This window comes from Magallana gigas, chromosome 6 (assembly GCF_963853765.1).
Source record: "Magallana gigas chromosome 6, xbMagGiga1.1, whole genome shotgun sequence".
In the NCBI taxonomy this organism is placed as follows: Eukaryota; Metazoa; Mollusca; class Bivalvia; order Ostreida; family Ostreidae; genus Magallana; species Magallana gigas.
Window position 1 is genome coordinate 44,718,032 of NC_088858.1, and position 13,079 is coordinate 44,731,110.

The 13,079-nt window shown below is 32.6% G+C and overlaps 1 protein-coding gene across 1 annotated transcript; it reads right to left on the minus strand.

The window, feature by feature from the left end:
* Nucleotides 1–1,132: 1,132 nt before the first annotated feature.
* On the minus strand, nucleotides 1,133–13,049 carry LOC105330997 (conserved oligomeric Golgi complex subunit 2). The gene is made up of 18 exons (XM_011432982.4): nucleotides 12,817–13,049; nucleotides 11,885–12,046; nucleotides 10,943–11,008; nucleotides 10,751–10,831; nucleotides 10,361–10,455; nucleotides 9,896–10,001; nucleotides 9,181–9,360; nucleotides 8,843–8,961; nucleotides 8,316–8,439; nucleotides 8,005–8,144; nucleotides 6,984–7,045; nucleotides 6,509–6,675; nucleotides 5,990–6,187; nucleotides 5,801–5,876; nucleotides 4,116–4,261; nucleotides 2,353–2,489; nucleotides 1,946–2,117; nucleotides 1,133–1,355 (listed from the first exon to the last, which is right to left on the minus strand). Exons 1-18 carry the CDS (start codon nucleotides 12,895–12,897, stop codon nucleotides 1,260–1,262), a joined length of 2,208 nt encoding a protein of 735 aa, XP_011431284.3. The 5' UTR covers nucleotides 12,898–13,049; the 3' UTR covers nucleotides 1,133–1,259.
* Between the last annotated feature and the right edge of the window lie 30 nt (nucleotides 13,050–13,079).

Genomic DNA, 13,079 nt, shown 5'->3' on the forward strand with positions numbered 1-13,079 from the left:
ATCCTATTTATTTCGATCTAGAAAATATGATTCAGTGTTCGTTTGGTTTTATAGACATTATGACGTCATAACTGATTTAAAACTAATATTATCCTTTCTCGTACTTTATGAATAGAAAGTTAAACATTTTCTCGACATGCCATTTGGAATCCTATAAAAAGTCATCCCGATACCTAGGTTTAATTCAACATGTTTTTAAAGAAGAGATCAATATTCAATATGCCGTATTTAGAGAAAGTTCAAACTGTAGGCATTTTTGATATATTTCATTCGGAATAACTCCAAAATTTGTCACTGGTTTTCATTATATTTCATTGAAAATGATAGTTTAAAACACGACTTTTTCACCGTGATCATTCTAAATTTAGGACCTAGAACACCCTATAAAACGAAGCTGTTGTTATAAAGCATTATTGAAAGATTTCATGTCAATTTTTTTATTTTGTAGGCTCCTTTCATTTACTCGATCTTGACCTTCACACTTCCCTGCGTTTTATATAGTTATGCTATAGCACAGTTAATTTCTTAGGAATATTACTATTATATACTATTGAATACATAAATGTAGTGAAATGGTGGAAATTTTTTTTGTTATAATAATAATAATCATAATAATCATCAGGCATTGTCGTGGAAAGTCATTTCTTAATGTCCATCTAAATTTTGCATTTTGTGGCGACATTGGCATAGAGGAAATATTTTATTTGAAAAAACTACCCAAAAGTTTTTCAAAATGGTGATATGTTTCTTCTGATACTCTGTCGATAAATTATTAGCCACACTGAATATGCAAGGAAGTCATCACCATGCATAGTTACCTACAGGAACACAGTAAGTTTGTAAGAGCCGTTTTAGTGCTCGTCCAAATAATGTCTCGAAAGAACAATTTAGTAAAACATGCATGTATGCTGGAGAATTTTGGCTTTGTATTGGATAAAGCAAACCTTGAAGCTAAATAAATTGTATCTCAAAAGTTATTACCTCGCCAATGACTACATAAAAATTAAAGGTTGTGCAGCCATGCATACTTGGTCATATTAACATTTTGATATCTTTTTGATTAAGGATTTTTTGAATTTAACTTAAAACTTGAATTCATTAATTTCCATACAAAACAAATAAAACAAACATGTGAATTTTTCGTAGATATATATTGAATTCATAACATACTAGTATATTCTCGAATTACTTGGAGTAATTCTGTTTAAAGTATCTGTTTAACTATATAAATATACATAAACATGTACGAGTGGCTTTCATCACTGGGCCGTTGTCATGGAATTCTTAGCCTCCTCTGCCAGGGACTGCAGTTTTTTCAAACTCTCCAGGTTACTAAAATCTCCATAATTATTCAGCTGAAATGAAAGCAGAAAATTAAGAGTTTTCTTTAAAACTTTTTTTCACGAAAAAAAAAGCATTATTCTACATGTTTACATATTAATTATAACACATAGAAGAAAATTCATGCTAACTGATATTAACTTTTGCTAATAAGTGTTTGTAAAAAAAAAAAAAGATAATTATATAAACAAGAAAATGAATCTTAAAGTAAATAATAAATCTTACTAAAAACATGAACACAAATGAACACTTGCAATACTTTATTACAATAATGAGATTATCTTAGATATTACATAAAATGTCTTTATATTCCTTAGAAATTACATAAAATGTCATTATATCCCTTAGAAATTACATAAAACGTCATTATATCCATTAAGTTATAGGACTGTGATACTGTAGATTCCTAATTACATGCAAGGAATATATTTCCGTGTAAAAATTGGGAAGAGCAACTTTTGTAGATTTTCAAAATCTGCACACTGTTATATTCAGACAGTTTTGAACCATACCAAATTACTACAAACAGAGGAATAGTGGAAATAAAAACTGGCTTAAAAGAAGGAATTTACAGTACTTAAATCTACATGTCATTTCATATTACCTGAGCTCCAAACGATTCTATGTCCACTATGAACTGCTGTCGGATTTTATCGTCATCTGTCATGCCCTGGTTGCCAGCATTTTTATCCGTCCCCCTGTTTTTCTTCAGTCTCTTTAGACTATCTTCCACCTTTTTAACTGACATTAGTACATCGGATGTTGCAGAATAATATCTGTGAAATGATTGAAGTGAATCAAAGATTAATTAATTTTGTCAAAATTATGGAAAGCCCTCCAAAAACCCTAGTAACTTGATTGAAGTTTACAAAACTTAAGAATTTTACTATTATACAAATAAACTGTGTTTAATCTGAACAGGAAAATACATGTTTCTAATAATATTAAGAGATCTTGAAAATTCTATGATCAAAGTTTAAAGTAAGGTGACTTGTAAAAATAAAAACCTACGAATCAGTCAGGTTGTCAAATACTCTTTGAAACATCTGAAGTTTTAGCTTCTCATCCAAAATCTCTGCATGCTCTTCAGTGAACATCTTGATGGGTTTGAGTAGGTTGATCACATAGCTAGACTGTTTACTGGGTACCTAAAACAACAAGGCAAGACAAAATTACACATCTTGTATTAATTTCATCGTGCACTTTATTGGATAATCTTTTTCAAAGGATGACTGCACTTAAGGATATTTAAAAATTTTGACAAAACAAATGTTAAAAGTGAGCATTGCAAATTTCTTTTAATTGTAAGAATTGCCAATTTCTTAACTGCAACTTTATTTTATTTTATTAATATTAAGTTCACATTTACAAAGAACGAAGTTGTTTTCAAAGGTAGGGGTCATAACATTTTCTTGAATCTCCATAGCCCACTTTTTTTACAAACTTAATACAAAGTCAAGAGAAATAGAAGGAGGGGGATGTTCAATTATAGTACAGCTATTCTAATTTTAGACCACTCATTACAATATTAGAACAACCCTCCTTTATAAGTAATATCGCCAATCAAGGGCAGAAAAGTCTTAATTCAAAATATTTGCAGAGCATTAAGGGTAAGAAAACAACATTTTATTTCAGCAGAGTTTAAAACCATTTAGCAATAAACTGCTGTTGAAAATTAACCAAACTATATAACAAAATGACTTAAAGTAAAATTGAGCAAGGGATACATGTAATAATAGTGATCGCAATAGAACCCAAAATACAGCGTAAAGTGCAGTCATCCTTTACCTTGCTTCTTGATTGTCTTGGTAAAATTAGTAAGTAAGCATTTAAGTCCATTTCTTAACTACAAACTGGACCATATTTTCATTCATCAAATTCTTTACAGAAATTGTTTATCAAATACATCTAAATGTACATGTAATTCCTACTATTTTGTTTTTTATTAACTTTTTATCTAGAGTTATGTAAAAACAACCCATGTCATGATTGATTCTGCAAGAGTACCAGTGAACAACAAAATAGGAAATAGGTGCTCAATTTGTACTAGTACTGTATTAACATTACCGGTAGTACTGGTATCGTATCAACTGGTACTGGTACCATATCAACTGGTACTGTATTAACTAGCACTGGTATAGTATCAACTAGCACTGGTACCGTATCAACTAGCACTGTTACCGTATCAACTAGCACTGGTACTGTATCAACTAGCACTGGTACCGTATCAACTAGCACTGGTACCGTATCAACTAGCACTGGTACCGTATCAACTAGCACTGGTACCGTATCAACTAGCACTGTTACCGTATCAACTAGCACTGGTACCGTATCAACTAGCACTGGTACCGTATCAACTAATACTGGTTCTGTATCAACTAGCACTGGTACCGTATCAACTAGCACTGGTACCGTATCAACTAGTACTGGTACCGTATCAACTAGCACTGGTACCGTATCAACTAGCACTGGTACAGTATCAACTAGCACTGGTACCGTATCAACTAGCACTGGTACCGTATCAACTAGCACTGGTACCGTATCAACTAGCACTGGTACCGTATCAACTAGCACTGGTACCGTATCAACTAGTACTGGTACCGTATCAACTAGCACTGGTACCGTATCAACTAGCACTGGTACCGTATCAACTAGCACTGGTACCGTATCAACTAGCACTGGTACAATATCAACTAGCACTGGTACCGTATCAACTAGCACTGGTACCGTATCAACTAGCACTGGTACTGTTTTAACTAGTACTGGTACCGTACCTCTTTATTGGTTCTCCTGTACAGCCGTGGAATGTCGTTGACTTGCTTGAGATGTACAGAACACTGTGTAGTTATTTCCTCCACCAGATGAGCTTGGAATCGTGGAAGTTTGGATTTTATCTCTTCACTGCACGCTGTTAAACATTCTGTTACAAACAAAATTAATGTTATAATACTGGTACTCATCAAAACTGTTATCATAAAATGATTAACTCACTCTCTCTCTCTCTCTCTCTCTCTCTCTCTCTCTCTCTCTCTCTCTCTCTCTCTCTCTCTCTCTCTCTCTCTCTCTCTCTCTCTCCTGCCTGTAAATATGACCTCGGTGAAATACTGTCATTAGAAACTGAAACTATACAAAATCTAAACAAAATTTTCAACTAAAAGGAAAGCATTGCAAGTGGTTGAAGAATATTAAGCAAAAAAAGTTATTTATTAAAAAATAAAATTCAAAAAATCAAAGTTGTGTAAATCAGTATCTGTTTATACAATACACTAAGGGCCAACACATATCAATTTGAAAGGACAAGGAAAATTTTATTAAAATCTGATAAATAAACCTCTTGTCTGCTTTTCTGCCTATGCTTATGATTAAAAACATGAGGATTTTTTGACAAATAAATTGGGCTGTATCAAAAGCATACCCAGGTATCATCATGCAAGATAAAAGAGTTGGATTTTCATGAAATAAAAGGATAGAATTTGATGATTGGTGAACAATATCTTAGGTGTGTTGATCAGTATCAAATGTTTGCAGACATCAATGAGATGATGGTTAGGCAATGAATCATATCTATGCCTAAAAATATTCAGATACTTTTTTTAATTTTTGAACAATGTATTTCATTTATTGAAAGATACTTTGATTTTTCTCATATGTGTGGAATATGAGCAAAAATTATTCATGAAACCAGAAAAAATATCAAAGAGTTGGCCCCCAGTCAGTAAACATTCAAGAGACTGGTACAATGGTACCTTGAGAGAGAGAGGCCAGTAATGACTATAGTCTGTCCCAAGTTATTGCTTCGATCACTTTTTGATGATTGTTAATTAAAATAAACATACCTGTCAATGAAGTACAATGCAAATCAATAAAAGGGGAAAAAAAATCAAGATTTCTTCATTGAAACAACATCTGCTCTTACCGGGAGAAATTCTCAGCAATGAAAACAAACAATGTAAGGAGATTCAAATTGGGAAATGTTTACATCTTTTGTCTATTTGGAGTACTCCAAAATTTTGCACACATTTTTAACGTTATCATCTGGGGTAAATGTACTTTCCTGTCTTTTGCAATGCAAAATCCCCATTGACTTTCTATTTTTTGTTGTGTATTGAAACTTGAAGCAGTAGAGAGGGCCTTTCAAAACAGATAATCTTGACTTTTTCATTGTAGTAAATGGATGTAGTTTGGGAGCAAAAGTATTTATGATTATTGAGATATTACACAAAATGTGGTGGAAGCAGAAAATTGGGACCAACTAATATTATGCAAGCAGGCAGTATTCATCCTCAAACTTATTGACTATTTTTCTTAGAGAAACAAATTCTCTCATAATGGAAATGATACAAACATACATGAATATTGTTTTCATTCTGGATTTTCATGTTTTAACAACACATAATTAATTCTATGTTATTTAGGATAAAGGAATTCACATGTATATGCAATGTGATTTAGCCTGTACCTCTGACATCTTCCAAGTCTGTGTATCCTACTGCTATCAGTCTTGGTTTTATTGTGCTATCAAATAACTGGAATATCTGAAAACAAGTATTAAAAGAGTGAAATAACAGTAGGTGTATTACTGAAGAAGTGAACAGTGTTTATTGATTAATTGAACTGTGGACACTAAGTAAATAAGCACATTACTCACAAAAGATGCTAGTTTGAGGGCATCAGACATCAGGCTCAGTAGTTGTCCGTCAGTAGCTGGGGGACTTTGGGGAGATGTTTCCCCTTCTGATGGGGTAACAGCCCTATCACCACTCCCATTTTGCTTGTCTGTAGGTAATGTTGACTTTGGTTTACTGCTTTCAGCTACATCTTTTTCACTGGTTTTTCTTTTTTCAATCTTGGAAAAAAAATTGAAGTAAAAAAAGTTAACAGATGAGATGACACACTTATGCTTCCCTTCATGATTTTCATGCATCTATGGATAACACTTTTATATCTGTCTCCTGGTCACTTTTGAGTTTTGATCTACTTCTCACTTGTACAAAATGAATGTACAATTGAAAAGTGAGAATAAGAGAAAAAATAAAAATGAGTAATTCTTCAACTAAGGCCCCATGATCTGATTGACAAAAATCTGCATCAGCTTTGTTTTACTTTCACTAGCTGCACATTGTCTTTTTGTGCTACATGTAGACACTTGATCCATTGTACAACTTACCTCAGTCTCGTAGCACTCATCCAGCCAATGGGTGTATCTACTGAGGAGCTGAAGGTTCAGCTTCCAGAAGCGATTGCATAACAGATCGAGGTACACATCATCGGACCAGCAGCTGAGGAGGGAGGTCCACAGAACAGCTGTGGAATGGAGACGGAACTCGGAGGAACCTACAAAAGTCATATATATTGTGTTTCAAGGCTTCTATCAAACATGTTGTTGAAAAAGTCTATTTAAACTATTTATTTGTTCTTTTGAACAATGTGTACTTAAAAAAAATTGTTGAAATCTATCAAAATGGAGAGTATTAATAAAATGTTCAGACCAATAAAAGTTTTTGGAGCAGAAAGTTCGGTTGCAATAAAAAAAATCTAACAAAAAGCTCTCAGGAGCCTATTTTTATTCTTTGTCTGACATGAATTCTTTTTTTTCTCAAGAGATAAATAGGTGTATTGCATTACAAGATTTACATGTATACCTGAAGCTCTGTTAAATGGAATGTCTAGAGCTGTCTCAAAATCACCAGCAATATCTTGAAACCTGAAAGAAACGTAAGTACCAAATGATATGACTATAACAAACATACCAACTCAAGACTCTACACAGTATAACAATGTTCAAATCTCTAAAAATAGCAAACTAACACACAACATCAATTATGCACATTTTATACACAAATATATGCCATTGTACATGTATTTTGATTTCAATTATATCAATACAGGTTCATCCAAAAAATTAAGCTCTATGTTCAAAGGAGAAATGTATGTTCTGAGGTTCCTAAACATATTACATAAATTGGTGCTTGAAGGCACACCATTCATCAAATGTTATACTATAGTATACTTGAATGAAAAGATGCAGATTTATTTTATCTCACATAGCTAATTTTCTTCATAATTATGTTGCATAGGTTTCCCTATGGCCAAGATAACAAAGATAAAAAAAACCCCAAAAAACAGGCTTCCTTTTCTTAATTTGCTTCTCTTTTAATAGTCATGAAGATGTGTAATGCCACTGTAATATCACCTGTTTACTGCTGGGTAGGAGGACAATAGAAATTTTGTTGTCCCCACAGACAACAACTATTCGCTGAGGGAAATAGTTTCTGTCAAGGGGGACAATAAACTTGCTTTTGTCTGAATAATCAGTGAATAGGTACTTTGTTATACCAAAGAATACTTGTCATTTTGGCCATGATTCAGAGTAAACTATATCAGGTTATCAAACTTCAGGATTAACTCGCAACTCGGATAACACCTTGTTAAAAACAAGAGAAATCCAGTGCTTAAAGTGAATAGTTTCAATGACCTTTCACCATGAGCAAATAGTAAGGTGACTGTTTCACAGTTACATAAAATAGCATTTTTAAATATTTGGCGTAATTTTACAAATAATTATAATTTAAAAAAAATACAGAGAGATACTGTAAAATAAAAGAGTATATTAGACCTTGACACAAGAGACCTGCAGGACTCATAACTTTACACACATTGTACCTAATTTGGTAATAAACCGGGAGGCTCCATTTCGTCATGAAGGCATGGTAACTGCTATGGTCTCTCAAACGTTTGACACTTGCCTGTGTCCCACATTGCTTCTCAAAATCATCCAAGAACTGCATACTTGATTTGAATCTCTAAAAGCAGTGCATTTTTTGAATTCGTACAGAACTTAATGTACAGCTACATACAAACTTAAAGTATGTTTTAGTGATTGCTCACTACGACTGTGTAATTACTTAATTACATGTATTTCATTATAACTATTTCACATGTACCTAGCACTGTATATAATTTCAGTTGCTTACTTTATGGAAAACATCAGGATTTCCAGGTGCAAAGATGGAATGTGTTCTGGCTTCAATGTTAGTGACAATTTCTGGCCAGATGGCATGAACAAGGAAATCATATCCTCGCACAACTTCTGAAGATCTAATATGATAAAAAAAAAACCATGATTACTGTGTATTTACAAATGATTTCATAATAGCCAAATTAAAATTAAAAAGTTATACATGCTTGGAAAATCAAGTTTGTATTCCCCTAATTAATTTCCATAAAAGAAACTAGCTTGTTCATAACAATGATATTCTCTGTCCCAGCAGAATCATTGACAATGACATAGTCCCATGAATCCTATGGACAATTTAATCTCTATTAATTAATGCCCTTGAGTAAGTACTGACTATGATCTTTTACTTTTAGCATTCAATTGAAAAAAAAAAATAACCAACATTATTTTGATCTTGAGGGCATTTCAAGAAAAAAATGACATAAGCAACAAAAAATGTTGTAAAAGAGATGTTTTAAGCTAAAACCTTAATTGATTGCTTACCCTGGACTGCCGGCCAGCGTGACCTCCTTCAGTATATGACAATGCTTAGGAATAAACTCCAACACTTTTGCGTACATCCCGTCCAAGCCCTTACTTTTAACACATTGCTCACTGATGACCTGTATATCAAAATCAGTCTTTGATAAACAATGATTTTCCTAATGATTTACTTTACACTCACTAATTATCATATAAATGTACCATTTTTAGTTTTTAACAAATGAAAAATATATTTAATAATACATAAATCAATCAAACCTGCAACATAAAATCACCATCACACATACATGTACATCTACATGTTTTTTCAAATCAACACTTCTCTGGGTTTTTTTTACCTCTTCCATGTATGGTCTGACCACGTTCTGTCGGAAGAGATTCTCGGCGTCCTTTATTTTGTCTATGAGTGCGTACGTCCTCAGACATTGGTGAAGGACCTGGGTGTTCCCCTTCTTGAGCCCCTCCAGTAACTGACCCTCCAGACTATACTGTAGCGTTGTTGTGATGTTAGCTATCCTCTAGTACAAAAAATGTACATTTTTTATAAAAACCTTTAGGAAAACAGACATCAATACTGAATATACAGTACATTCTATATAAAAATCTTCAGGTAAATAGCTAACCTTTAGTACAAAAAATGTACATTCCATTTAATAGGGAAATATCTGCACTTTAATTTATTTCATCACCCTTATAAAAGCATAATTCTGTACTGGATATACAATTTTTTAATTGGATTTTCCCCCAAAAAATCCACATCTAATTTATTTCTATGTAGAAATTAAGTTAACTGAGTCTACAATACTCTCTTTCATTTAAAAAATTTTCTTTTCAGATTGAAACAATTATGTTTCAAGAGTTCACAGTTTGAAAAGGGTAAAATTGAAAAATCAAATATTGATACAAAAACTGCTTGTCAAATAATAATTTTACTCTTATTATTAGATGTATATTAATTTAACATTCAAATAATTCAGTGACACAATTTAATCTACTAAGTTTCTATCAGGAATGCGTACATGTATCATACTAATAGACAGTAAATCCTTTTACCGGTTTGATTTCCTCCACTAGAGGCAGACCTTTACTTTTGGTGACATAAAACTGAAGCTTGTTGAACTCATTTGCCACCCTCTCAATCAGCTGCCCATTTAGCTGTCTGTGACAAGAAACATTGATTCAATTAATTAACACAATGCTGACATCTGCTAGATTCATATGACTCTTAGCTATTTATCTCACTGTATTAAAGGGGTTTGAAAAAAATAATTTAAATAATAATTTATTCATCCACTTTATGTGAAGAATATTTTCAATCTGTAATTCTACATTAAAGTGTGAGCAAAATAATCAACAAATGGTGGATTTTTATTTCCAATGACACACCCATCCAAAAATCTTACATTGGTAAAATATTCTTTTAGGTTTCATAATCTACATGTCATAATATGCATTGTCTGTAGAAATGGCATTACTGTATTTTCAATCTGATCATGAAACATCAGCCTTGCAGCTTACCCTGTCGATGAGCTATGGTCCCCAGAATGAATCCCCAGCAATTTTTCGATCTTTTCGACAGAATGGATGATGTTCATTAACCTCTGGAGTGAAGCCTGCAATTGGTCATATCATGAACACAATTATATTAAATTTTGTAAGTAGTCCTCACATTTAGGTCATCTAGGCAATCGGTATGTAATCACTGATGAAAATATGTTTCAAAGTGCATACTGGTTTTATTTACATAGCTTATTTTCAACATACACAATAGTGTACAAGTGTTGAAGTAAATAGCTCCTAAAGAGTATCAATTTACAGTACTATTAATTGATTTTGATTCAGTATTAAATGAATCTCTATTTTGTTTATTAATAAACTCTATTTTGATTCTGATTCCATAATGTGTACCTTTTTCTGTCTAATCTGTTCCCTCTTTTTCAACTTCTCCTCCACCGCTAGTATCGCATCCTCCATGGCCGTTTTCACTGTCTTGAATTTAAGAAAAGGACAAAAGACAAAAAAATTATTTAAAATGATTATTATCAGTGAGTTAACACAGGGTATACACAGAGAATAGTTGATACACATGTATACACATACCATGATCTCTTCTTTTAAATGTTCTAGTGGTGTTGTTAAATTCCCAATGGCTTTGTCCATTCCAACCTTAAAAACAAACACAATTATTTTCATGATAACACTGTTATATGGTGTATAGATGAATACTTTAAATGTACTGATATAACATTTCCTATCATGTAATGCAAAATGTGCCTGTCTCGGTAGAAGTTATCGTTTAGTTTAAAATTTCATTTTCACTTTCTTTTGGTGTTCATTTTTAAAATTTTCAAACAGTATATACGTATTACATATATAAGTTTGACAGATCCACTCAATGTGTTACATATACATGTATTATAAGCACATTAAATTTTGTAACAAACAGGTCACTGTTAAATTATTATTTGGTAATGAAGTATCGAGGCTTCAAGCTTAAAGCAATATGAGCTGCTGTATTTTTTAGAATTTTATTTTGCTGCAAAATCCTGCTTGTGTGATAAGTCTGCATATAACTTAAACTTTTATGATAAATAAGGTTTGAAAAAATCATTAATTTTTGTCAAAGGAAATACTTCTCTTCTAAGGAATATATATAGCAAATCAATTTTTGTACAGGGTGACAATAATTCAATTTTGCTCCAAATAAGGCTTCTTAACAACCTTTTCCACAAAAATATGGCTAACAGAAATTTAAAAACCATGATATTTTTGTCATTTTAGTAGAAAAGAACATTTTAGTAAAAAAAAAATTCAACATGAAAAATGCAGCTCATATTGCTTTAAGCTATACCAATGTTTTGAAGTTTGATTTTCAATAGTTTTTTTGATGATGAGCATATCTTAACACATTTGTACATTGAGCTACGGTACAGCAATGTTTGCTGTATAATGGAGTTGAGTTTTACTCACTGCATTCAAAATATTTTTGATTGTTTATGATAAACATAAATATTATCACAACAAATACAATGCAATACTGACAAGATTGGTTGACAGGTTGACAAAGTCAGCATAGTCCTTGTTGATGAGTTCTATCATCGCACTTCTCAGAATCTTTAAATAAGTGTTCAAGTCATCTCTAAGGTTTTCTAGAGGGACTCTTCTTCGACACTCCATCACAAACTGGTCAACATCAAAGTTTTCCTGCAGAGTACAACATACAATTCAAAGAACAGCACCATAAGACATCAATGTGTGTGGACGTTGAATGCAAATTAAAAATCACTTTTTTTACATTTTCAAACTGTACTGGCGTGCGACCAGTTCTCGCCGAGTACCATTTCTCACCAGTACATTGTGACGTCATTTTATCAACACATAAAATTATATACGAAAAATGACGTCACAATGTACTGGCGAGATATGGTACTTGGCGAGAACTGGTCGCACGCCAGTATAATTTTAAGATAATGTGCATTAGATGAGACTGCTGAAACAGAATCTGCTAATTATATAGCTTCAAAAGTTATTTTTTCAAGAATCAAGATTTTAATTGTAGTGAATTTTGACTCTTGATCAATGTGCTGTGAGATCAATTTAAAATGTTGGCGCTACTGTCAGAGGAATCTCGGATAACCAAGTGAGACAATATCTACATGTACCTAGGTAAAGCCATAAATACACATAGAAAGTCTGATACTTTAATTAAACACAATTTTACACACAAAAATTAACAAGGGCTTGAATGATTAAGCATTGAAAGGAAAATCAGCAAAAATTAATTTGATATTTTCTACATGGCCAACTCTTTTTGAAACAGTTATCAGCTGGTTATGTCAATTTGTCAATGTCAAGCTTGAAATTGTAATTTTGCTCCATGACATCATCGTTTTCTCACTAAAAATATTACAAAACAATTTTTAGTTTAATGACACGATTTACACGTGTATATTGATAAAATCTCAATTTCTTACCTGCATGAAAACATCTTTATCAAAGCAGAGAGAGGCCGGACCACTGGGAAGTGGCAGGCCTTTGTTTGGGTCACCTGTCATTATTCACCGATATATTTGAATCTCAGACTTGGATTAGTTGCATGGTCTCATAAGTCCCGCAGAACAGACTGTTATTAGCCAAAACTCAGATTTATTTACTTCTTACTTCAATTAAGTTCAAGTCGAAAATCCACTGAGTTGTTGGCATATACCATATGTAACTTCTACACAGGAGAGTGAGA

Coding starts and splice junctions, on each gene's coding strand:
- LOC105330997 (XM_011432982.4), bottom strand. CDS start 12,897: ATGACAGGTGACCCAAACAAAGGCCTGCCACTTCCCAGTGGTCCGGCC. Junction 10,832..10,942: donor ATTTAAAAGAAGAGATCATG/GTATGTGTATAC, acceptor CTTAAATTCAAG/ACAGTGAAAACGGCCATGGA. Junction 2,490..4,115: donor ACAGGAGAACCAATAAAGAG/GTACGGTACCAG, acceptor TTGTTGTTTTAG/GTACCCAGTAAACAGTCTAG.